General features: G+C 37.6%; 3 protein-coding genes across 9 annotated transcripts in view; 2 read left to right on the top strand and 1 right to left on the bottom strand.

Annotated features, from left to right (window-relative positions):
* Positions 1-2,904: 2,904 nt before the first annotated feature.
* LOC126974984 (regucalcin-like) lies at positions 2,905-11,884 on the top strand. The gene is made up of 5 exons (XM_050822766.1): positions 2,905-3,069; positions 5,657-5,819; positions 7,951-8,163; positions 9,220-9,426; positions 11,490-11,884. The coding sequence occupies exons 2-5, from the start codon at positions 5,669-5,671 to the stop codon at positions 11,816-11,818; spliced, it is 900 nt and encodes a 299-aa protein (XP_050678723.1). The 5' UTR covers positions 2,905-3,069; positions 5,657-5,668; the 3' UTR covers positions 11,819-11,884.
* A 1,484-nt stretch (positions 11,885-13,368) lies between these two features.
* Positions 13,369-25,065, top strand: LOC126974985 (regucalcin-like). Of its 3 annotated transcripts, none has more exons than XM_050822768.1 (5): positions 13,369-13,761; positions 14,500-14,659; positions 15,731-15,940; positions 16,906-17,112; positions 18,355-18,761. In XM_050822768.1, the coding sequence occupies exons 2-5, from the start codon at positions 14,509-14,511 to the stop codon at positions 18,681-18,683; spliced, it is 897 nt and encodes a 298-aa protein (XP_050678725.1). In that variant the 5' UTR covers positions 13,369-13,761; positions 14,500-14,508; the 3' UTR covers positions 18,684-18,761. The 3 variants fall into 3 exon arrangements, with proteins under 3 accessions (XP_050678725.1, XP_050678724.1, XP_050678726.1); XM_050822769.1 differs by lacking the exon at positions 13,369-13,761 and adding an exon at positions 25,028-25,065 and having other exon boundaries at positions 14,471-14,659; positions 18,355-18,636; XM_050822767.1 differs by lacking the exon at positions 13,369-13,761 and having other exon boundaries at positions 14,392-14,659.
* LOC126974913 (regucalcin) overlaps positions 22,055-25,272 on the bottom strand; it is a 41,695-nt gene continuing 38,477 nt past the window's right edge. For all 5 annotated transcript variants that reach the window (XM_050822650.1, XM_050822649.1, XM_050822651.1 and 2 more), the window contains exons 5-6: positions 25,139-25,251; positions 22,055-22,317 (exon numbers count right to left, since the gene is read on the bottom strand). In XM_050822650.1, the coding sequence (XP_050678607.1) occupies positions 22,060-22,317; positions 25,139-25,251 (371 nt within the window). In that variant the 3' untranslated portion in view covers positions 22,055-22,059. The remainder of the gene's footprint in view (positions 22,318-25,138; positions 25,252-25,272) is intronic.

The following is a 25,272-nucleotide window of genomic DNA, read 5'->3' as shown; positions in this document are numbered from 1 at the left end:
TTTCAGCATGGAATAAATTGTCCATAATGTAGATGGCTTTTCAGTTTAATCATTTTATTTTAAATAATACGGAAAACGATAGAAATTAATTCAAAATGCAAAAATACTTCAGAGTATTGTACGTTCCTTTGCAGCCATTTGTATTATACGACAAAATTCGTTCTCTGGACACTCGCGAGTGGCGCTTCAAATAGGCACAAAAAATTGCTGTCATACTTAAGGAACAGCCTGTCCAGTGATACATATACAGGTCAGTGGTGATTGTTCATTGAGTTTTTTGGTATCAATACATTTTACATTGTTTTGTGATATTAAATTGGAGTGGGATGATATAGAGAACCGAATCGCTTTGACTGCATTACACAAAGTAGGTATGGAGCCAAATGCAATTTTTAAAACTTTCCACACGCTTGGTGTTAGTAAACTGTTTGTGTACCGGCCATTAATAGGTACAATGAGACCTCCTCTGATTGTGACAGAAAAATATATGGCCGTCCACGTAGTGTTCGTACGAAAAAGGTGGTCAATGGAGTAAGGGAAAATTCGAAAAAATCCTGTATGATGCAAAAGATTTTATCTCGGGAGATGAAGATAGCACCTAGAACCATGTCGTGTATTTTAAAAGATGACTTAGGAGTTGCAGCCTATAAGAGACGTACTGGTAATTTATAACTGATAATTGAGAATAGGGTGGTAAAATCGAAACAACTACCGAATCGGCACGCAAAGGGAGGACACAGAAAAATATTGCTTACGGATGAGATTTTTTTACAATTGAGCAACATTTTAAGAAACAAAATGACCGTATTTATGCTTTAAGGAAGCTTCCCAATTAGTCGACAGAGAGCAACGTGGGCACTATCCGACTTCAGTGATGGTTTGGTGGGTTATTAGCTATGAAGGAGTCACTGAGCCATAATTTTGTGAAAAAGATATCAAAACATCGGCACAAGTGTATCAAGATACCATTCTTGAGAAGGTAGTCAAGCACCTTAACAACACTATCTTATATCACTGTAACCAAGAATGGTCCTTCCAGCAAGACTCGGCGCCGGGTCACTTGTCTACACAGTCTTGGTTGGAAACAAACGTTTCGGGCTTCATCAGAGCTGAAGACTGGCGTCGTCTAGTCCTGATCTTAATCCGCTGGATTATGATTTATGGTCAGTTTTTGGAGAGTACGGCTTGCTCTAAACGCCATGATAATTTGGTGTCCCTAAAACAGCCGTACGATTGGCAGTGATGAATTTTCCCATGGAGTGAGTGCGTGCTTCAATTGATAACTGGCCTCAACGTTTAAAGGACTGTATTGCAGCCAATGGTGACCACTTCGAATATTTTATTTTTATTTTAAATTGTATTATAATTATGTATTAAACTAACACTCTGTAAAGGTGGCACTTCACATGGCTATTTGTATTTGTGTATTTGTTATATTTGGCAAATAATTGCCATGTGTGGACAGTTTATTTGACAAAGTGTTGGCCTTATTTGCCTATTTGACAAATAAGGCCAATACCAAATACGCGTTACCGTGCGCTTGTCGGTTTTTCGAGGCACATCAAAGGGGTCAAATAGGCAAATAAGCAAATAAACCGTCCACACAATGGCCATATTTAGAAGCGCACGTGCCGTGAACTTGTCCGGACGTGCTTTTGTGTCTGTGTTTCTGCTTCCAAATGTTTGTGTGTTTGTTATTGGACTGCCATGTGTGGATGATTGTAGTTGCCTTTATTTGCATGTTTGCCTGAAGGCATATATTTTGCCAAATACAACAAACACCCAATAGCGAACACAAATAGCCATGTGAAGTGCTACCATAAAAGTAATAAATGTTATTTGCAAAAGAAAATTTGATTGTTTCTTTGTTTCAGTATTTATGGCAAGACTAGGTATAAAGAAAAACTTATTTTGGTTATTAAACTAAAAGATAACGTGAAATAAATAACTTAGTTATTAGTAGGGCTGTTTCACAATGTACAAGTAAAGTTACGAATTGGTTACTTGCTAGTTATCTATCGAATAAAGACATCATTTGCGTTTCACAATGTATAAATATCTAGTGTTATGTGCAGATAAGCGTCATTTAAATTATAGGATGGATCTAGTTGCAAATATTATCATAGTTATCTGCAGGATATCCTGAGAGTCACAAGTTTTTGACAAAATAATGTCAATTTATATATGTAATGGTAGGGGAGCCGAGGAGACTAAATAGGGATTTACTTGAGCGTCGTGGGAATCTATTGGATTATGAAGGTTAGATGCTAAAAAGAAAAAAGTTTACATTATGTGTACCATGTCTGGTAGGAGCGTGTACAACAATTAAAACAATCAGTCACTAGGAAATAGCTTTATTTATTTAGCGCTTAAGATATTAAGAGTGTATGTGTGTTTCTGATAACGGAAAAATATTAATCTGCTGGCTTGCATCGTGGGGGTGGCCATGCAAAGGGGTAGAAAATAGGAAAAATCTTATACAGCGCGTCATTGTGACGAGATATTAAGTGAACGTGACGTGACCAAAAGTTATGACCGATTTTTGAAAATGAAAAACAAAAATCGAGACCATGACATACTCAAGCGAATCATATTATTATATAGACGGTTCATCTACAAGGGCATAACCTTGTCATCCTTGCCCATAATATGACAATTATGTGGAGGAAATCCCCTAACCTATTTGTAATTTTTGGTTTGAAACTTTGTGACTTTCCAATTTCCATATATCATTTTTATATTATAATTAAGTATATCTAGTTTTCTGGAATATTAACTATACCAGACAGATTCGTTAAAATGGCGACTAGCACAACCGTATCCAGGTTATCCTCCCATCTATCGTACAGTACTAACGAGTTAACGACGCGCCGTCTACTAGTATTAAGTCTGGTGGGCATCGGCCAATGGCAATCGGGCGATCAACAACTTGTGAGGAGTTGATTAAATCGTCAATCGTCATATTGTTATCACTGTCAGTGTCAGTCTTCAGAACAAGTCGCGTCGCGGTGTGCTGGGAACGTGTAAATTGTTGTGATTGTCTGTGATTGTGATTTATATATACCTAAGGTTAGTAATTCTTTGCTTTGCTATTGCCTTTAATTTTCATTAGGCTAGTAGATATATTATATAAGTAACATCCCTCATTTTAAGCTTAAATATTAATTTTAATACTCTAGTGTTTATTTAATGCGGGTTTAATTTTTGCGCGATGCAAAATAGAACCAACGCCAGGTGTATGAACGCACTATGTAGTCGATATCTATGTCAGTTTATTTTAATTAATGTGATTACCAACCGCTGACCGCTAAGGTGACCGCTCACCTGGAAGGCAAAGCCAATTTGTCTTCAAGGACACTGGGGGGTCACGGAAGCGAGGAGCTTCACGCTTCCTTACACACACTATAAGGTACCTACGGGAACATATTATAGACTAAATTGCTCTCATCTCTGATCTAGTGCATCCTGGTATCAGCTCAAACTGGCTCAAACCATTTGACCTCGTGCAATCGTAAACTCGAATTGTTGGTGTTCCAGTTCTCTGTGAACGACTCGATCGCTCGGTACTGCTTAAAGATATCGTTAAATTGTGTACATTTTACTGCTTTTATCACAAGGTGTGCTGAGGAGCTTAACCTTAACTGCTGCCGAATTACACCATCACACAAACGATACAAATATAAATAGGTATTATCCTCATTATCTCGATGTGTGGCGTGTGCCGTCACAATTGGAGTTTCAAGGTTTTCTTACTTTTTTCAAACAAGAGTTTCTTCGGGGTCTCTAAGGAGTACTTGTTTCTGTTTGATTGATTCCTTTGGTGATGCATTAGAGAATGAGCGACGGTGATCAGATCAACTGCACGCTCATTTTTCGCCGTATATATCTATATAAAAGAAGAGCACGAACCAATTCTTAAGTAATATTAAAATCAAGGGATTTCAGTCCACTATCACACACAAAGACGAATAAAACAGAATAATTTATTACTAAATTAGTAAGCACCTTCTGTGGGGAAATTATTATCACTAAAAGGAGCGCCTCCGCAGTGTAAGGCGTTAACTGCACTGGCGTGGCGCCAATTAACCACTGGTTTTTAGTAGAATTAGAAATTACTCCTAGTTTAACAGCTGATTTATTTCCCTATATGAAATTCATTTCAACAGCTCGACCGCCTATTGCATCCTGTATTCTGTGAATCATTCAGCAATCTATCATTCTCTACGAATACTGGTCTACTCCTACTGAAAACTAGAGACATAGTAGGTACCTTAGATAAGAGATGGTCTCCGTTGCGCTACAACTATATACAGCAGACGTAGTCGCAAAGTGTGGCAACTAATACAACGCCAAGTGGGCGTACTCGAGCTAGTCTCGAACGTGACGTTGACGTTCCACATGTTCTGTTAAACTTTGCTGATAATTGATACTAAAATGCGGGGTTTCGTAGAAAAACTTTGTAAAAACTAAAAATGACAACAAGAACTACTACAAGAAATAAAAAAAAACACTGGGATCACATATCATACTGAAGTATTTTGTATTTTATTAATTTAAATGAAAATGTAATGTAAAACAACACGAAGCGTATGTTACAAAATTTGAAAGATGCCATTGAGTGTCAAGATCCACACAAGAATCGAAAAGCTGTCGTAATAAAAAAGATTATTGTTAAAGTAGAAGCGGTATCTAGTTGGAGCGCAGCGGAGATCAATCCTTAATCTAAGGTGGGTACATTGTTAATCACATTCTTCATGGCAGAAGCGCAAAGCAAATCTCAGTACCGCAATACACGCAAGTAGGGAATCGCACTTTCCACCGAGTGATACATGCTTTATACCTGCGAGTAAACCAAAAACTGAAGAACACCTATTATAATATTATATAAATATTATTATGCCAAATAAATCTCAAAAGTTAAATCTTACACAATTAATTAATTATATAAATTAAATTCTAGTTTATTTGATTCAATTCAATAAAACAATGAAAGAGCTCTAGAGAATTATACTAATTATATAAATGCAATCACTTGCATAATATCAATAAATCTAGGCTTATAAAATTCTCGTATCACAATATTAGTTGCCGTACTCAGTCGAAACGGCCTGATATTTTTTTACGAAATTATATATGTATATTTCTTAAGTCTGCGAATCGGTCTTAATCTATTTTTTATACCCCAAAAATTGTTTTGTCTGCTAGCACACAATATAAATTTATGAATTTGCATGATTGGATGTTTCAATTTTTGTAAATCAAGCCAAAACAGCTGAATCAATTTGAAACTCATATAGACTATTGCACACATACCTATAATTTTGTGTTTTATTAATGTAATGTAATCACGTACGAAGTTGCGGGTTATATATATATATATATATATATATCTCCTTTGCACAGGATGCCGGCTAGGTTCTGGGTACCGCAACGGCGTCGTAGCTAGTGAAATTACTGTGCAAATGACACTTAACATCTTATGTCTCAAGGTGACGAGCGTAATTGTAGTGCCGCTCAGAATTTTTGGGTTTCTCAAGAATCCTGAGCGGCACTGCATTGTAATGAGCATAGCGTATCAATTCCCGTCAGCTGAACGTCCTGCTCGTCTCAGCTCGGCTGCTGTCATAAAAATAAATTAAAAATGAATTTATTGTAGCGTTATCGTAAAATGCAAGTGTCAAAGATATGGGAGCCAGTAGTGCTCGGCGAGGGACCGCACTGGGATGAGAAACAACGCTGTCTCTTCTTTGTGAGCATCAATGAGAGCACCCTGCATAAATATGTACCAGCCACCGGGGAGCAGGCTAAGACTAAAGTTGGTACGTCACGCATGCATCGTTCATTCTTTACCAAAAGCAACTTTACCAAGAGAATGCCTCAGAGGCTCAGACTTGAGAAGAATGGGCGCAACAAACTCAGCGGGCTTTTTTTTTCATCAAAAAATATGTTTACAAAGTAATATTGTACAATTAAACTTATTATTTAATAGCCTGAGGGCGGTCGCTCCATTCCCAATATTAATATGTTCTGATGAATCATGATGATTCATTAAGTTCTGATGACTTTGAAGTAGTCATGTATTGGGAATAGGCGGGAAACTAACTGGTCACTTTTGACAGCTGCCGTGATAAAATATCCCAGCACTCATTTAAGTACCTTCCCTTCTTTGAAACGAGTCGATTATAATCTTCCGATCAGGAAGAAATTGTATTGAGTGTTCTAAAACAAGGGGCTATCTATAATTACTAACAGTAATTTGTCGTCTAATCAGACTGACTAAAACACGCAGACAGTATTCTCGCAACAAAAATATAGTTTTAAATGGCGTCGAATTTTTTTGAACAACTTTTATTTTATCTGTGGTAATGTGGTGTCTGTAACGATATGACGATAACGAACATTAATTAGATATAAGAAAGAAGTTGGCAAATTTATATTTTGATTACAAAAAAAAATTGTTGTAGTTTACTGTTATATATGTCGCAGGGATATGATAAAAACAGTGATTGGGTCATATCTCGGAGGATGTTAAAATAACAACACGGTTTTATCATTTCTCGAAGCAAATCTAGTGATTTGACCAAATGCCAGAGTTGGTTCCGTGAAATGACAAAAAATATTTTTTTTGTTATTTAAAAGGTTTATTTGGGAAGACTTAGACATAATTTTGTTAAGAATATAGTATCCTGTCGCAGGTCGCTTGAGAGAGGGAGGGAGGGTGATGTCCTCTGTCCCCTGGCTCACTCCCCCACGTTCATGAAAAGGTAACGCACCATTCTCTTGAAATCAAATTCATGTAACCTAACCTCAAAACAGATAAAGGTTTATCTAAAGGCGAAGTAGAAGCCCATATTATTAAAAAAATGCAACGAAGGTGATGGATCCCTTTCCACCTAACCTGTCCGAGTCGGTGTATGACTCAAGTCTGAAGCCCGCTTCGCTCGCTTTTACATCCTCAGCTGTTCTTCTAGTCGCGTCACATAATGTCATTTCACGGAACCAATTCTGGCATTTGATCAAATCACTAGATTTGTTTAGAGAAATGATAAAATCGTGTTGTTTTTTAAACATACTCCGTCAATTGATCAAATCACTTAGCGAATTGACCAAATTTCTGTTATTATCATTTCTCTGCGACATATAGATACATATGTTATCCTCTTTTATTTCCTATTACTATAATATCATTGACTGTTTACAAATAATTGTCTAAACATTGTCTTTACCATTAACTTAGTATGCTAGGTCTTTACTCTTTAAGCTTATATTTTTTCTATTATTGTATAAACATTTATAGGATTATTTTGGTCTATTAGTTTTAATCATTTGTATATTATATTAATTTGTATGTGAAAAAAATTTATTGAATTAGGCGTTACTTTGCGGAAATTGTATGTGACTGTTTGTTCCTTCAAAATCAAGAAATAAAAAATAAATAGATATTATTACATATTTATTAATTGAACAATAAATAATTTTACTTATTTGACTAATGAATTGTTGTTTATTATATTATTGGTTCACACATTGACTTTAATTCTTGTATTGTTAGAGCCATTCCGTACGCGCCGTTGACATTCACATTGACCTACCTACAGTCAATCATGTCGAAACACAACTAATGTAAAATGGATTGCAGTACCTACAGCTCAGTCGAACATAGTGAATGTTCGGATTGCGAAATCTGCGAACTACATACTGCGTAGTACATATGTAGATATTTTGTCACCTGCCTGGCGCTACACGGCGCCCTCCGAATCAAAACAAATAGTGACCACTACTTGGCGCACAAAATGGCGGTTTGGGCTTTCACGGATAAAATGACTTAAACAAACCTTAACGTTTGGATGTCTTCTTTTGATTCAGACAGCGGTGATCAGAACATTCAGATGACTCGGTCGGCCACGACTTTTCTGTAGTTTTTACTTAAAATATTTTATAATTTTACAGAAGGCGGCAGAGTTGGTTTTATAGTGCCGGTTGAAGGAACAACAGACCAGTTTGTGGTCGGAGTTGAAAGAACTTTTCAGATTGTTAAATGGGACGGAAGTAACGGTGGCAAGGTGGAAGTTGTAAAGGTGATAGGTGAGGTTGACCAGGGTGTCACTTCACCAACCAGGATTAATGATGGCAAGGCCGATCCGAGGGGAAGATTATTTGCCGGTAGATATACATCTTTATAAAACTTTCATAATTTCAATATATATAGGCACGCAAAACCATTTATCTGGTATTCAATGTTAATCTTAATTTATTTATATACATTATTTTGTCCTGTGCTTTTCGATCGAGCCAGACTCGTCATAAGAACCGTCTCTCCGTCTTTCCACCACAATATTGTCATATTAAAACATCCGGTCCGGTTAAAGAGATTTTACGCCATGAGGGTACCAGATCTGCCAGAGTTAGAAATCTCTTCCCAATTTGCTCCCGGGCCGCCAATCGTATACTGGAGAGGGTACAGAACCGTGAGTTTCCGAGGACAAACGAGGCAAAAACGCCTTAGTGTAGTGCTGTTAACACTCTAGAAAACAATCGGATGGCATTCCATCGTCCTTAGTGTGCCCCTGAGTTGACACCGGTGTTTACGCGTTTATTGCGGCAATCATGCTCAAAAGGCGTAGTCCCTGACTCATGGAAGACAGCCAAGGGGTTCCAATGTCACCAATGAGTTCCGATCCAAGAAGAAAAGACTGTTCGAATCCGGCAAACTACAGGCCTATAGCTTTTACCTTCCTGCTCTCCAAAATGATGGATTGCATAATAAACCGCCAGCTCTTGGTATACCTAGAAGGTCACCAGTTGATCAACGACCGACCGGCTTTCGCCATGGTCAGTCAGCAGGCGATTTTTTGGTATACTTAACACATAGATGGGCGGCGGCTATTGAAAGCAAGGGAGAAGGCCGTTGATCGTGTATGGCACAAGGCGCTTCTCTCAAAACTTTCAACATTTGGGCTTCCCGAGAGTTTATGCAAGTGGACCTCCATCTTCCTGATTAGGCACAACATACAGGTCGTTGTCGACGGTTATTGCTCGAACCCGCAACCCGTGAACGCTCCATGGCGGTGTGCTATCTCCTACACTGTTTCTTCTGCAATTTGTCTTAGTTACTTAGGTAAAATTTGCAATTTTCATCTAGCAGTAGATAGAAGAAAAGCCACTTGTTTGTTGCAGTCATATTACAATAAATTATCTTTATTTAAATATTTTTTATAGGTACAATGGATTTAGAATATGCCAGTAGTCCTGATCGAAACGGATCATTTTATTGTATAGACAACAATAAAATTGTGAAATTATGTGGAAACATTCAGATCTCTAACGGTCTGGCCTGGGACCTGAGGGAGAAGGCCATGTACTACACAGACTCCACCGAAAGGAAGATAAGAAGATACGACTATGATGTTGACACCGGAGACATTTGTGAGTACTTTACTTCAACATTTTTTTTTTAAATGACTGTTTTTATTTTCATGAATTTCATTTTTGATTCAATATTTTGCTTATGTCGATACATACATATATCTATTGTCGATAGTAGATAGGTTTTTATCAACCGTTACAGGTTTGATATTATGATCAATATTCGCAATGATGTTCTTACATATGGATACAGTTCTTGTAAATTACGATCTTTGATAAAATTTAAAATAATTTAGGAGCAACAGTCTGATCAGGCAAAAGATACTTGAGAGTTCATCACTCAACATTCAACCAACTAGATGTAGACTCTTCAATAAATTTTATTTGGTGATCACCAGAGTTTAAGAAGTTCTTTTTTCTTTTTCTTATTGTTTATTTCGAGGCTTTCAAGTATCTGATTCATTCTCAGCATATTCTTACTTCCTAACGTGTCCTTGTATCAGCTTTTAAAGTCCCAAATGATTAGGTATATACTTTAAGTCTTGTCTTAGTTACTAACATGGCTCATTAAAGCGCGGACTGCCTTCTTCTGCAGCATAAAGATGTAAAAAGAAAGTAACTAAAACATTTTACCCAGAAAGAAATTATCCGCCACATTTAATTTTTACAAATATTTTTGCTTCTTTCACATAAGTCTATAAATCTTACAAATTTGTTTTGTTTTTTATATAATAACTAGCTGACCCGGCAAACGCTGTTTTGCCATATAAAGTATAATTCACGCGATAGTTTTATAAGTAATAAAATATTGCCTATATTATAGCCTGTACATCATTTTGTTCTATTGTCAATAGTTTTTGCAGCGCACGCAAAAATAGGTTTTCGATTTTACACCTTGTGTTACAAAATAGCAATTTTATTACGGATCCCTAATTTTGAAAAAAAAACATAGCCTATAGCCTTCCTCGATAAATGGACTACCCAACATTGAAAGAATCATTCAAATCGGACCAGTAGTACCAGAGATTAGCGCGTTCAAACAAACAAACAAACACTGCAGCTTTATAATATTAGTATAGATTAATTGTTGAAACTTAACCAGTGGACAGCTGTAGAAACATCACGGTTTCTATCGTCAACAAATACTACAAACATGTACTAGATCATCATAATTTGCCACAAGGCATGGTGCGTAGTTAATGTAGAAAAGAAACAGATATGGCCCTAATATTCAGCCCTGTTACACTCCCATTGTTACAAATGACCGACTTGAAAATTTATTACCATTTACATCAACTCTGAATTCTATCACAAAAAGCAGAGATTACGCGTAATACAAATTAGGTATACAACAGGCAAATGTTATCTATTTTTAAACAATAGCCTATCTTTTATTTGTTATTTTACAATTAATAAACAACATGATATAGTATCACTAAACCCAGTTTGATGCAAAAAAATTACCCACTCGAATTTAGGTATAATAAAATATTAAAACATCTTATCTCTCATTATATACTTGTAACTAATTTCATTTGATATTAATATACTAGCTGACCCGACAGTCGCTGTTCTGTTAATAGAAAAAAAAATATGATGTAAGGAATAATCTTGTCTAAAGATATCGAAAAGGTGTAATCTTATTCAATTAGTTTAAAAGGAAACAAAAACGTATTTCTGTATTATATCCACTTTTACATTACCGCTTTATAATTACCAAATTTTTAAATACTAAGAGATGCCATCACGGACTTTTATGTCATATAAAAGATACACAATTCCACCATACATTATTTTGGTACACCTCCGACGAATATGGTTAATATGTACAAAAATGAACATAAAAACTTAACATAAGAGTATGTTAACATAAGAGTTAGTAGAGACTGAAACCTTCCTCGAGAACCACTCCTATCCATTGGGGCAAACCGTTTGGAAATCTGTGCGGTAGCTTTTGAGTTTATCGCGAACAGACAGACAGACGCGGCGGAGGACTTTGTTTTATAATATGTAGTGATGTACCAACTTAATAAACCAGTGACATGTTGTAATTATTTATCACACGTCTTATTTATATCTTATCATTAGACAACTTATACCAAAACAAACCTCTTGTATTTCAGCAAACAAGGAATATATTTTCGATTTCGAAAAGAACTCCATCGAAGGTTTTCCTGATGGAACTACCATCGACTCTGAGGGAAACTTATGGGTCGCAGTGTTTAACGGATCTTGTGTTATTAAAATAGACCCCAGAAACGGAAAGTTGCTCCAGAAAATACCAATTCCGGCAAAGAAAGTGACATCTGTCATCTTTGGTGGAGATAATTATGATGTGTTGTTTGTTACATCGGCGAGTTTCGAAGTGGAGGGACCTCAATGTGGATGTACCTTCATGATTACAGGCTTGGGTGTTAAAGGTCTCCCCGGATACAACTACAAACTTGTATAATTTATGAAAATAAGAAAACATATTGAAGTCAAGACTGATCTTATTGAATAAATGGTGTTAGATGAACATGTTTTTTATTCATTTATTTACGTTATTATTAACAATCAGGTACATATTCGATGTAGGCATATATGCCTTATACATCAAGATACCATAAAATGTTCAAAACAAATATATTACGAAGTTCATAAGAATTGTTCCGGTCCGGGTGGACCATAACATAAATCAATTTCTTAATGATACTACATATTGGGAATGGAGCGACGAGCCCTCAGGCTATTAAATAATAAATTTTGTTGTACACTGACGACGATTAATGTTATAAAATAACCATTATCTATGAAATAATTAGAAGCCCGCTGAGTTTCCTCGCGCCCGTTCTTCTCAATAAGTGATGTAATATCCTATTTTGAATAAATAATATTTGAATTTGAATTGTAAAATTGGCAGAGTCCACAAGAATCTGTTCTCAGATATTGAAATAAATTACATTCTTGAAAGGCTAACAGTTTTAAGATTTTAGCCAGTTATTCATACCAAAAGTAATAATTAAAAATATCTTAATTCACAAAAATATCGCTACAACATAGTTAAACTATAAAATAAATCATACTTAGCAGATATCATTTAAATATATATATGTACTACTACCTTCTCTTAAATGTGCAACACCTGGGTTGAAACTGAGTTAACTTTATTGTGGTGGCGTCTTTGGGGAGAGTCTTTGCAGGTGATGGCTGGTCCATGCTCGTGATCGGGCGCTACTTGTGGTGGCTGGGTGATTTAGATGTTAAATTTAATGTTACTTTAGATTCTTATGTATTTACTGATTTACATTATTCGTGCAAGTCTTGATTTTTGAATATTTTTCTTGCCTCACATTACCTACATAGATTGTAGTAAAATAATAATATGTAGAATGATGAAGCCATAAATAATGATTTAAAAGAGTGGCTAAGAGTTATTTGCCACTTCTTCTTATTAGCTCGTAAAACGTAATTTCATGTTGAAATAATTATTCTGATATTTTTTAATATCGTCGTAGATATATTGCTAGCACTAGGTATGTATCACTCGAGAGAAAATCCGATTAAACAAAAAGGTTGCAACAAACCCTCGGCTTCGCCTCATGCCAGAAATCCTCGTATAAAACAATAATTTCCTTTCCTTGGTGAACAACGTATTGCTATATGATGTGGTTAGTAAATATCAGATAAGGAGAAGGGTATTGTGTTATATTAACTATTATGATTATTATTAAATTATTAGGTACCTTTTTGCACTCTGGCTACGTCAACTTGGTATTTTTTTTTATCTGGAATAGGAGGACAAACGAGCGTACGGGTCACCTGGTGTTAAGTGATCACCGCCGCCCACATTCTCTTATAACACCAGAGGAATCACAAGAGCGTTGCCGGCCTTTAAGGAAGGTGTACGCGCTTTTTTTTAAGGTACCCATGTCGTATCGTCCCGGGAACACCGCACAAGGAAGGTCATTCCACAGTGTTGTAGTACGAGGAAGAAAGTTCCTTGAAAACCGCACTGTGGACGACCGCCACACATCCAGATGGTCGGGATGATATCCTAATTTGTGGCGTGTTGTGTGAAGGTGGAATTCGGCGGCAGGAATCAGGTTAAACAGCTCTTCTGTTTGTGCTAACTGTCAGTATAATATTAAGTCAAGTAATCAGCCAGTTTGTAACACTAACGAATTAACGATATTATATTATACTTAGATTAAGGATTGGTCTTCGCTGCGCTCTCAACAAGATACCGCAGGCGTAGTTGCAACGTGCGCCATCTAATATAACGCCCAAGTGGGCGTACTCCAGCCAGTGTCAAACAATGTGCGTGACGTGTGCAATTGACGTGCCACATGTTCTGTTAAACTAAAAAATAATACTACAAGAAATAATAAAGACACTGGGATCGCATATCCATCAGTAAGTATTTTGAGTATTCTGTATTTTATTAATTTCAATGTAAAATAACACGATGTTACAAAATTTTAAAGATTATACCTATTGAGTGTCAAGATGCCACGCACACAAGCATCTAATACGAGTAGTTGCCGTAACAAAAAAGCTATTGTTCTTAGGTAATGCGGTATCTAGTAGGACCGCAGCGGAGACCAATCCCTAATCTAAGAATATATATTATAAGAAATATGATAGTGTAATGAATAACTTTATACTTCCATTATGGAAGCTAGCCACCAATACCAACTATTAGATAGCGGACACCGACAAGTTGGCCCTCCGAATTGAATTAAATTTATTCAGTAGTTTTTGTGTTATTCCCGGACATACATAGCGACAAACAGACAACAGAGAAAAAATCTTTAAACTACTTTTATGGTTTTAGTATTGTTTGTAAAGCACACTACAAGAATTCTAAAAAAAAATCTACTTTATACGATTTTACTATTTTAGTTTTTATTCTGGTAATCCACGTTACTTTAAAAAGCGACTAAATGTATTTAGCTTTAGTTGCCTAGTTTAAATACCTAGTTATGTAACTGCTTCATCTATCTAGGTTAGTGGTAAGTAACTAGGTACCTATAGATCTCGACAAGGCGCCTAGATAAAAAGCAGACATATTGACATTCATACATTGTGTGTTACATAGAGCGGTGATACTTTGTCACCGTCACTCACCTCAAAACATTTGTAATTTTATAGACTAACGTCATGGAATTGGCAGCGATATGTGATCCGGTACTGATCGGGGAGGGTCCACACTGGGATGAGAAGCAGCAATGCCTGTACTTTGTGAGTGTCCTGGAGGGCAGCTTGCATAAATACGTTCCTGTTACTGGAGAAAAGACCAAGACTAACATTGGTATGTCACTTCGTACAAGCAGTGCCCTTCTCATATGTTTTGAAAAAAAAAAAAATTAAATCGGCAAACATAATAATTAATATAATTGACTTTGCAAGCTAGGCACTGCGTGGTGACGTCACGCGTTGTTGTGACAAGGTTCCATCCCAACGCGCGGGTTAACTTTCGTGATCCGCGCCTACTGTAAATGAAACATCAGTCCGATATATCGGACCGATACTAAGAAACTTAATTGTAAATAATGCCGTGGGTTTTGTTATTATTACCCACTATGTAACTCATTGTAACTACTCTGTTTAGGATAAAAACGGAATTAATTGAATGAAATGCTGAATATTGGTTTTTGAAAATCCGGCCAATCGAACGATGCAGTATAGTCTTGATTATAACTAAAAAAGAAGGGATGGAATGGAGCCTTGATATCTGCCCCAGTGGCTTTTGGTAAAAGATAAGTCATGTGCTATACAAGAGTATATAGCACATGACTTTCTTTGATTTCTCTAAATGCCCAAAAAATGTGTGAGCCTGTGTCCCACAGTGACCGTATGTATGTCATTTAATAGTAAAATCAGCTATAACAGAATTGAAAAAAGTGCATATTGCTCAGCAGTTGTGGACGAACATAATTTTAGAGGTTTATAATATGTAGTTGTTTTATTACTACGGCTGCATGGGTCAGGAATCTCATACATCCAGTAGGCGCCTATATTGGTTAAAACAATGGGACAGCATCTGAGAAAATCTATTATTTGTAACATTTTTGTTTTCATATCACAACCTGGATGCGCAGAAATCATCCACGGCACGTGCTGGCACGTGTCTCAAGCAATTTTCTTGCTCATCCTATCAAACTGTGATATGAAAGTGCACATTCCTTAAGGGCCATTTGTAATAATTATTCCGGTGTTGTATGAGGGCATGGCGGTGATGATATTTTTTTTTGAGAATTGTGTCAACTTATTGTAAGTGATGGCTAGGTTAAACAGCTCTTGTGGACACTACCCGTGATAAATGCGGTAGCGAAGTGACATCTCTAAGTGACGTGCTTTGAACTTGAACTTGTCCTTACAGACGGCAGGGTTGGGTTTATAGTGCCCGTCGATGGTGCAGTAGACCAGTTCGTGATTGGTGTCGGAAGAACATTCCAGAGGGTGGAATGGAACGGCAGTGAGGGTAGTGAGGTGAAAGTTGTGGAGGTGATTGGTGATGTAGACCAGGGTGTGGCCGCGCCGACCGCGATCAATGATGGGAAGGCTGATCCCAGGGGCAGGCTGTTTGGAGGTAGGTATAATAGTAGCTCAATAACACGCGCCTGAAAAATCAATATCCTGTATTACTGTCTGAACGTAGATACTTATGTAGTAATGTACAACAGGATCAAAATGGTTGTTTTTTATGAAAAAGGAGGACAAACGAGCGTACGGCCACCTAGTGTTTAGTGATCACGGTCGCCCACATTCTCTTGCAACACCAGAGGAATCACAGGAGCGTTGCCGGCCTTTTAGGAGGGTCTACGCGCTTTTTTTGAAGTTACCCATGTCGTATCGTCCCGGAAATACCGCACAAAGAAGCTCATTCCACAGCTTTGTAGTACGTGGAAGTAATCTCCTGGAAAACCGCACTGTGGAGGACCGCCACACATTCAGATTGTGGAGATGATATCCTAATTTACGGCGTGTCGTGCGAAGGTGGAATTCGGCGACAGGACTCAGGTGAAACAGCTCTTCGGAACAGTCCCCGTGATAAATGCGGTAGAAGACACACAATGAAGCGACGTCTCTACGCAACGCCAAGTGATCCAGCCGTTCACAGAGCACTCGGTCCATGTCAACAATGACAATTCGGGGAATTTCGATATTGACAGAAAATGGAACTAATTTGTTACAGTTTATAAACAAACTATATGACAACACAATATCTTAAGCCTATCAAGAAAGGCTTTAAATGGACTCTTGTATTCATTTTGTAAAATTGAAAGTTGCAAAAAGATTTTTGCAGAAATTATAATGATTGTTTGTTTTCCTCTTAGGTGCAGCATACAATATGTATACTCGGTAAAAAGTTATATATTGCTACTACACACTTTCGTTTGCACACTGGGCACTTTCAGCAGGATCATATATATGTTTTGGTCATTTTCGTCAGTGGGTGATCAGTCCAGCTCTTATGAGTTTTGCAAACAGCAAATTCAAATCATCTTTAGTTATGCTGTTTATCTTACGTGAATTTTTATTATTATTTTGAAGGTACGATGAATGTCAACTGGGAGAATAGCCCACATCGGCATGGCTCGCTATATCGCATAGACAACAACAACATTTATAAGTTATGTGATAACATTCAGTTGTCTAACGGACTTGCCTGGGACCTGAGGGAGAAGGCCATGTACTACACAGACTCCACCGAACGGAAGATAAGAAGATATGATTATGACGTTGACACTGGAGACATTTGTGAGTTGTACTTACTTCAGAATTATTTAAATGGATACATTAATTGTACCGCATATAATACATTTGCGTTGAGTTGAAAGGCTTAATGTCTATAAAAGGAAATAAAACATTAAATTCATTTTGATTTACAAAGCAATAAGGATTCAAATTTATAAAACTTTCGTGAGTCATTATTAAATTATCTGTTAATGCGGCTTTACTCACGTTTTTATCAGACACGTGCGGCAAGTGTTAAAGAGCAATGGTTACAACTGGCGACAGTGATATCGACTGGCAAACCCGACCATCAAATAGCGGCCTCAACATGTGGAGCGGGTCCCGGCATATCTACCATACATGAAAGGGGTAACGGATCAAATTGGACACCTATTACGCCGTAGATATAGCATTAGGACGATTTTCCGCCCCCTGACGCAGATTGGTAGTCTTCTACGATCTCCTAAGGATCGGGACCCTCTAGAGAACCCTGGCGTCTACGAAATTCCTAGCGAGTACGGCAAAAGCTACATTGGTGAAACGGGACGCAACATACAAACCAGACTCACCGAGCACATCCGCAATGTACGTAAGTTAGATAGCAATATCTCGGCAGTGGCAGAGCACGCTCTAAACTCCGACACGTCACATTATATTAGGTTCGATAGGGTGAAAGTATTGGCTCGCAATAAAAACTTTGTGTCTCGCAAGCTGCTAGAAGCCACAGAAATTGACCGTCGACCTAACTTTAATATAGACAAGGGTTGGGCTCTGCCACCAACTTGGAAGCCTGTGTTACAAAATGCGTCTCGCAATAAGACACATAGTGCCGATGATCACGTAGTGGACATTGTGAGTACATTCTGTGCCCCCGTGGACACCAACAGTAATACAGTGTCAGTGATACCCTGCTCGTCATCACTGGCGCACCCCGCACCCCCCGCCCTGTCCAGCCGCGCTCTACGAGCTCAAGTCCGCAGTAAGAGGTTACCGCGAACCTACCACACTCACCCTGATTAAGGACCTCCGAATGGTCCGAAACTAGTCGGTACCGACACCGACAAAAACGTGAGTAAAGCCGTATTAACAGATAATTCAATAAGGATTCAACGGTATTTAGTGTTGGTTTGTAGAAGAACACAAATTTTGTCGAGTTTCACATTTAAAAAAATCAAGTATATAATTACTGTGAAACTTACTCAATAATTAGGCACGTGATCATTTTGATGAAGAATTGGTGAAATTTTATAAAGTAATTTATTTCAGCAAACAAGCAATTCATTTTCGATTTCGAAAAGAACCACATAGGGGGAATGCCTGACGGAATAACCATAGACAGTGACGGGAACTTATGGATTGCAGTATTCAATGGATCTTGTGTTATTAAAATTGACCCCAGAAGTGGAAAGCTGTTACAGAAGATTCCAATTCCAGCAAAACAAGTCACATCTGTGATATTTGGTGGACAACATTATGATGTGTTGTTTGTTACCTCGGCGAGACTTCGGGCCGGAGGACCTCAGTGTGGATGTACCTTTACGATCACAGGTTTGGGTGTTAAGGGTCTTCCCGGATATAAATACAAAATTGTATAATTTATTAAAAGTATGTTGGGTATGAAGTGGTGTTTCAGGTCTTATTAGATTTAAAAATATAAATATCAAGTAATTTCACTTTTGTTTTATCCTTTTTTATATTACTATATTATACTAATTCTTATTAATATGGAAATCTGTAGTTGTACTCAATTCTCATAACCAACAAAATGTTATTATAACACTTGAAGCATGATAAATTGATTTCGGCTTTAACCTTGAATATTCTGAATGAATTTAGCCCAACGAGTCCGTATCAAACACGATTTCGGAACTCATAGATACACTTATTGCGTTTTATTTATTCAACTCAGTACTTACTTCATTAAATTTATCTCTTGGAGAAAGAGGATTACTTATTTAAAAAAGGTGACCTTATACATTTTTCTTCTTTTCATATTAGGATGGTTATAAAATAAAGCTTAAAAAAAAATTAAACTTTAGCTTTTAGTTTTCAATATAAAACAAGTCAAGTGGAGGTACTTAATTGGATAAGTATTTATGTTGTATTGCTTAAATTTGCTTCGTAAATAAGCTGTTATTTCTCGTAAAAAGTGAAGGATATAAAATGGTTATTGTGGGATATCCTTAAGAGATAGACATATACCACTGCGGACTCTTTTGTAGAACTTTTTAAGGTGTACATATTGGTAACAGTCGCTTACCTGTCTTGTACTGACCCGTTTAATACTTATCATTGAGAAGTTCTGAATATAGGCTTCTCTTGTTGGAAAAACACAAAATTCTATGCATATTAAGTATATATACTTATAAAATTTGGGGATATCCCTCAGTTACTTTGAGATTACAATCTGATTTTTTTGTAATGGAAAAATACTAAAACTTAAATACGTTATTCAAGCTATGTTATACATTTCAAAGTGAAAAAACTTTTAACGACGGAGTTTTCCGGTAATTGTCAGATAGTAAAAGTGTGAAAAGGTCGCTCCAGGAAGTCTGAGAACATTCCAGCAGTGTTCTGAACTTCTGGAAGGAGCTGGGCTGGTTGGAATTACTGGCCAACACTGCACGCAAAATGGACCCAACCTTGTGGTCTCATTGCGGAAAAAAGGGCCCCTTTACCAATTCTAATAGTAAAAGTGGATGATGGGACAGAAGTTGGGGATCCAACCCTAAGCCCGCTGGATATCATTTACCTAGTCTTGCCATAAATACTGAAACAAAGAAAAAAAATTATATTGCAAATAACATTTATTACTTTTACTGTGTGTTAATTTAATACATTAATATAAAACAATTTAAAATAAAAAAAGCTTATTCGAAGTGGTCTGTAACAAACAGAGGAGATCTCATTGTACCTATTAATAGCTCGGTACACAAACATTTTACTAATACCAAGCGAAAGGAGAGTTTTAAAAATTGCATTTGGCTCCATACCTACTTTTTCGTAATGCAATCACAGCGATTCGGGTCTCTTTATCACCCCACTCCATTTTAATATCGCAAAATATTAAACGTTTTGGCGCCAAAATGAGAAAACTAAAGGAACAATCATATAAAAATGACAGATTCCAAATTCAAATGTAATTTTTTGTTTATTTTTAATTGTAACAGTAGTTATTAGCTAAATCTATTTATAAGCAGAATAACTCTGATCTTAACCGGGAAAAGTATATAAGATTAAGGAATCGTTGCGATACAATGTGCAGGGACGCGCAGCGAAGCCATATCTACTCGTCTGTTGAGAACGGCGAAACCAGTAAAGTTTGGAAATTCCTAAGAACGCTAGGAGTTGGGAAGCAACAACAAACAGTTTCCAATAATCTAAATATTGAACAACTTAATCAACATTTCTCTCAAAATTCATCTTTTCTTGACAATAACACTAAAGCTCAAACGCTTAAATCCCTTTCCATAATACCAACCCCTGATTTTCCACTTTTCAACTTTTCTCCCTTCACTGATTCTGACGTTAAAAAAAACATTTTGTCTGTTACATCTAAGGCCGTTGGTAGTGATTGCATTAGTCGTAATATGATCCTTCCTATCATAGATATCCTAGTTCCTACAATCTCTCATATTCTTAATTTTTCTATAACCTCTGGCCAATTTCCTGTAGCCTGGAAAGACGCTAATGTTATTCCAATACCAAAAATTTCTAAACCACATAATCTTGCTGACTATCGCCCCATATCTATACTACCTTTTCATTCCAAGGTTTTTGAACGCTTAGTCCATCAACAATTCTCTATATTTATTAATAAGCACAGTGTTCTTAACCCTCTCCAATCTGGTTTTCGTCCAGGACATAGTACAACTACTGCACTTATAAAAATTACCGATGATATCCGATCTGGCATGGATAAGCAACAGCTCACAATACTTACACTACTCGACTTCAGTAATGCCTTCTGCACTGTTGACTTTGATATTTTATAGATTATGATAGATACTGAGAATTTTGAGTTCCATTAACGTATCTCCAACAGTGATAGGGTGGTTTCGAAGCTATTTATGTGGGCGTCGGCAAAGGACTAAGATTGATGATAACACTTCAACCTGGTCTAACCTTTCCGCTGGAGTTCCACAAGGCGGTGTACTGTCTCCTCTTCTTTTTACTTACTTTTAAGTTTACTCGCTCAATCCCTTCTCCTGTCCATTCTTGACTACGCTGACATTTCATATGTCGATTTAACCGAACTCCAGTTGGATAAGCTTGAACGATTGCAGAACATGTGTATTCGTTTTATATTTGGACTACGTAAGTATGACCACGTGTCTGAATTTCGCAAAAAGCTCAAAGGCTCCCTATCCACTTGCGTAGAAATTCCCATATACTTATACATCTCTATCGTGTCCTATTTGATCCTAAAACTACTATATATATCTCAAGGAAAAATTTTCAGCATTAAGTTCTCACCAACTATATCTTCGGTCTGTCCATAATCTCTTGCTTTGTACACCTGTTCATAAAACTTCCTTTTATAACAATTCATTTGCTGTGCAAGCTGTTAACCTATGGAATTCTCTTCCTTCTGAAATCAGAAAGGCTCAAACTCTCCAATCTTTCAAAACAATGCTCCATAATTATTATTTATTACAGTGACAAATTCAATACTAGTTCTTTTCTTGGGATTATTTACTGTATGTTTAAATTATATGCATATCGATAAAACCACCTTCTATTATCTTTTCAACTATGACTGATTCATTACAGGTTGCCTGGTAGAAATCGCTCTTAAGCGATAAGGCCGCCTATTGCTTTTTGTAGTCTCGATTTTTGTTATGTTTCATTATTTTGTGGTGTGCAATAAAGATATATTTCATTTCATTTCATTATTTATGACTAAGTATACGTGGGTACTGAGAAACGAGGAGATTTATTAGTAGAATCAAATAAAACAAACGAACTCTATTAAAGATTTAATGAACATCCACAAGGCATGTTATCTTTCAACGCAAAACTAACATTGGGGTGACCTCTCACCCCCAATCCCGTAACTTCGAATGTGGAGCCCGCGGGAGGGAGCTGCTCCACCCCGCGGTTCATGCAGGCGGAGGTGACATACAGAATGTCAAAGTTTGGACCACCGAAGGTAGCCGACGTGGTCTGAAGGGCTGGGGTGGGCACTTTCTGCAGCAGTTTTCCAGCGTTCGGGTCTACTTTTATCACCTGCAAAATATATTTAAAATAAAGCAGTTTAGACACACTACTAGAGCTAGTGGATGGTCAAGGCATTCTTAGTTGATACACTTAGTTGTAGGTCCTTCTTTCATCCTAGAAAGAAATAACCTCCTACTCTACTAGTAGGACCTCCTACTCCGTCGAACCTGTGAACTGATGCCAGGTTCGTCTATTGATATTTATAATATCGGCTACTTCACTTTATAAGAGTTGAATATCTAAGATTATCTTTTCTGTCCCCATTTCACAATTTACTCAACACATACCTCAAACCATAACACTAAACTATTCATTTCTACAGGGCGTTTCGTAATGTTCATTTCCAAGATGTCAACTGTGCTACAATAAAAATATTTTGGGTTTTTACCGTTTTAGAGACCCCGCAAACTGCAGACTTTCGATCGGCCGATACTTTGGTTGAGTTCGGCTGTTAAGTGCGCACACTGGCCCGACTAAACAGTTGGGTCTGTGATGAGTGCGCACACTAGACAACTATCGGCCGACAGTTTTAGGGACGATTCGCTATTAGTTTTAAATCGGCTATTGTTGGGTCTGGCCAACTAAACAATCGGTGGTGTGCGCGCCTAGAAGAGCGCTGTACTGATTTAACAATCGGCCGATAGTTTGCTGACGGTTCAGTTTGAAGGCAATCGTGTAGCCCATCAAACTTTTTTGTCGGCCAATACCGAATCGTTATAATGTGCGCACTCTCATACATCTTTATACTGATTAAGAAACCAACCAAACTATCGGCCGATCAAAAGTCTGGAGTTTGCGGGGTCTCTTAAAGTAAAACGTCAGATTAAAGTGAAACTTGGTAAATTTTTAATTTTTTAATTCACTGGGCGCAGCATGCAGGTCGCTGTCGACGGACATTGCTCGAACCCGAAGCCCTTGAATGCTGGAGTGCCCCAAGGCTATGTACTATCTCCTACGCTGTTTCTTCTGCATATCAATGATATGTTGGACACCTCCAATATTCATTGCTATGCGGACGACAGCACTGGTGATGCCATATACACAGGCCATGCAGGTCTCTCTCGGGAAATCGTCGACCAGTGCCGGGAGAATCTTGTGTCTTCTATCGAGTCCTCTCTTGAGAAGGTTGCGGAATGGGGTAAATTGAACCTTGTCCAATTTAACCCCCAGAAGACTCAAGTTTGCGCGTTTACCACTAAAAAATTTTTCCGTTTACCACTAAAAAACCCATTTGTCGTATTAGCGCTCTTCGACAACACTTCCCTAAAAGCCTCGCCTAGTATCGGAATACTGGGTCTCGAAATCTCGAGCGATTGCCAATTCCGTGGCCATCTGGAGGGCAAAGCCAAATTGGCTTCAAAGAAACTGGGCGTCATTAATAGAGCACGGCAATACTTCAAGCCGGCCCACATTCTAGCGCTGTAGAAAGCGCAGGTCCGGCCACACATGGAGTATTGCTGTCATCTCTGGTCTGGCGCACCCCAGTATCAGCTCGATCCATTTGACCGCGTGCAACGCAGAGCAGCTCGAATTGTCGGGGACCCAGTACTCTGTGAACGGCTGGATCACTTGGCGTTGCGTAGAGACGTCGCTCCATTGTGTGTCTTCTACCTTATTCCTGCCACCGAATTCCACCTTCGCACGACACGCCACAAGTTAGGATATCATCCTCACATGTCTGGCGGTCTTCCACAGTGCGGTTTACAAGGAGCTTTCTTCCACGTACTACATAGCTGTGGAATGAACTTCCTTGTGCGGTGTTTCCGGGACGATATGACATGGGTACCTTCAAAAAAAGCGCGTACACCTTCCTTAAAGGCCGGCAACGCTCCTCCTGTGTTAGCAACAGCAAGAGAGTGTGGGCGGCGGCGATCACTTAACAACAGGTGACCCGTACGCTCGTTTGTCCTCCTATTCCATAAATAATAAAAAAAAAAAATATGATCGTAAAAAAGGCATTGTATGCCACTGCACGTCATAGTAACACGCATTCTGTCCATTGTGACATTTGTCTTCGCCTCATGGCACCAACTAGCACACAAGTTACAACAGCACTAATTATTTACCAGTGGCATAGATAAGATTCATTGTTAATTTTTTTTACATTTGTATTTTTTGAAATATGACCATGAAATATATCTTCAAAAATGAAAACCAGTGTTTTTCAAAATGCTGATGAAGGGTCCTTTCGGCATAACATATGCCCATAATTTTATTATTTGTGATTATGTCGAATAAAGAATTTTATCTACACCCATAATATGAATCCTCTAAAAAAGATTCTGAAACAGTTAGCTTACTGCTAACAAAAAAAAACCCACGCCAAGTAACCATTACATCATCCAAACGAGTGTTGTAATGAAAACGGATGATATAATGATGTACTGAATTTCATTACAACACTCGTTTGGATGATGTAATGGTTTTTAAGACATTGGGTTGGATATTGTCTTGTATGCAACTGTTGATAATTAGGTATTAAAACACTCTTTCGATACTATTATCGCAATAAAAATAATATAATAATATCAACTCATGTTTTAACACCGGTTATTACACAACAGTTGCCCAAATAACTATTATTTATTTATATAAGCAAACTTCACAGTTTTTCTATTTTACAAATTAGTTTTAGAAACTATATATATACATTTACTGCCTTTTACAAACTTCGACAGGTTTATAATGAAATAATAACGTCTATGTCTTCTCGTTTCAGCTCGATGGCTTTGGACAAATTAAAAAAAATAGCTATTTTTATTGTGGACAGAGTAATATATGCTGGTTGGTTCAGCTAGCTATGAAAAAACAATGGACGGGCATTTGTTACCTGTGTATTGTCGAAGTTGGCGATCCACAGGTTGCCGTCAGTGTCGATGGTCATCCCATCCACGATGCCCTGCAGGCCGTGGTCCGCGTACCGGAACACCGTGCGGCAGTTAGCTGCGTCCGGTAATACACATT

This window comes from Leptidea sinapis, chromosome 34 (genome assembly GCF_905404315.1).
Source record: "Leptidea sinapis chromosome 34, ilLepSina1.1, whole genome shotgun sequence".
Taxonomy (NCBI): domain Eukaryota; kingdom Metazoa; phylum Arthropoda; class Insecta; order Lepidoptera; family Pieridae; genus Leptidea; species Leptidea sinapis.
The sequence above is the reverse complement of the archived record's forward strand: the minus strand, read 5'-3'. Positions and strand labels throughout refer to the sequence as shown.

Bases quoted from the DNA above. Each gene is read 5' to 3' on its own strand.
- LOC126974984 (XM_050822766.1), top strand. From the start codon at position 5,669: ATGCAAGTGTCAAAGATATGGGAGCCAGTAGTGCTCGGCGAGGGACCG. The intron at 8,164-9,219 runs GTAGATATACAT...TATTTTTTATAG, and splicing joins GAGGGGAAGATTATTTGCCG to GTACAATGGATTTAGAATAT. The intron at 9,427-11,489 runs GTGAGTACTTTA...CTTGTATTTCAG, and splicing joins TGTTGACACCGGAGACATTT to CAAACAAGGAATATATTTTC.
- LOC126974985 (XM_050822768.1), top strand. From the start codon at position 14,509: ATGGAATTGGCAGCGATATGTGATCCGGTACTGATCGGGGAGGGTCCA. The intron at 15,941-16,905 runs GTAGGTATAATA...ATTATTTTGAAG, and splicing joins CAGGGGCAGGCTGTTTGGAG to GTACGATGAATGTCAACTGG. The intron at 17,113-18,354 runs GTGAGTTGTACT...AATTTATTTCAG, and splicing joins CGTTGACACTGGAGACATTT to CAAACAAGCAATTCATTTTC.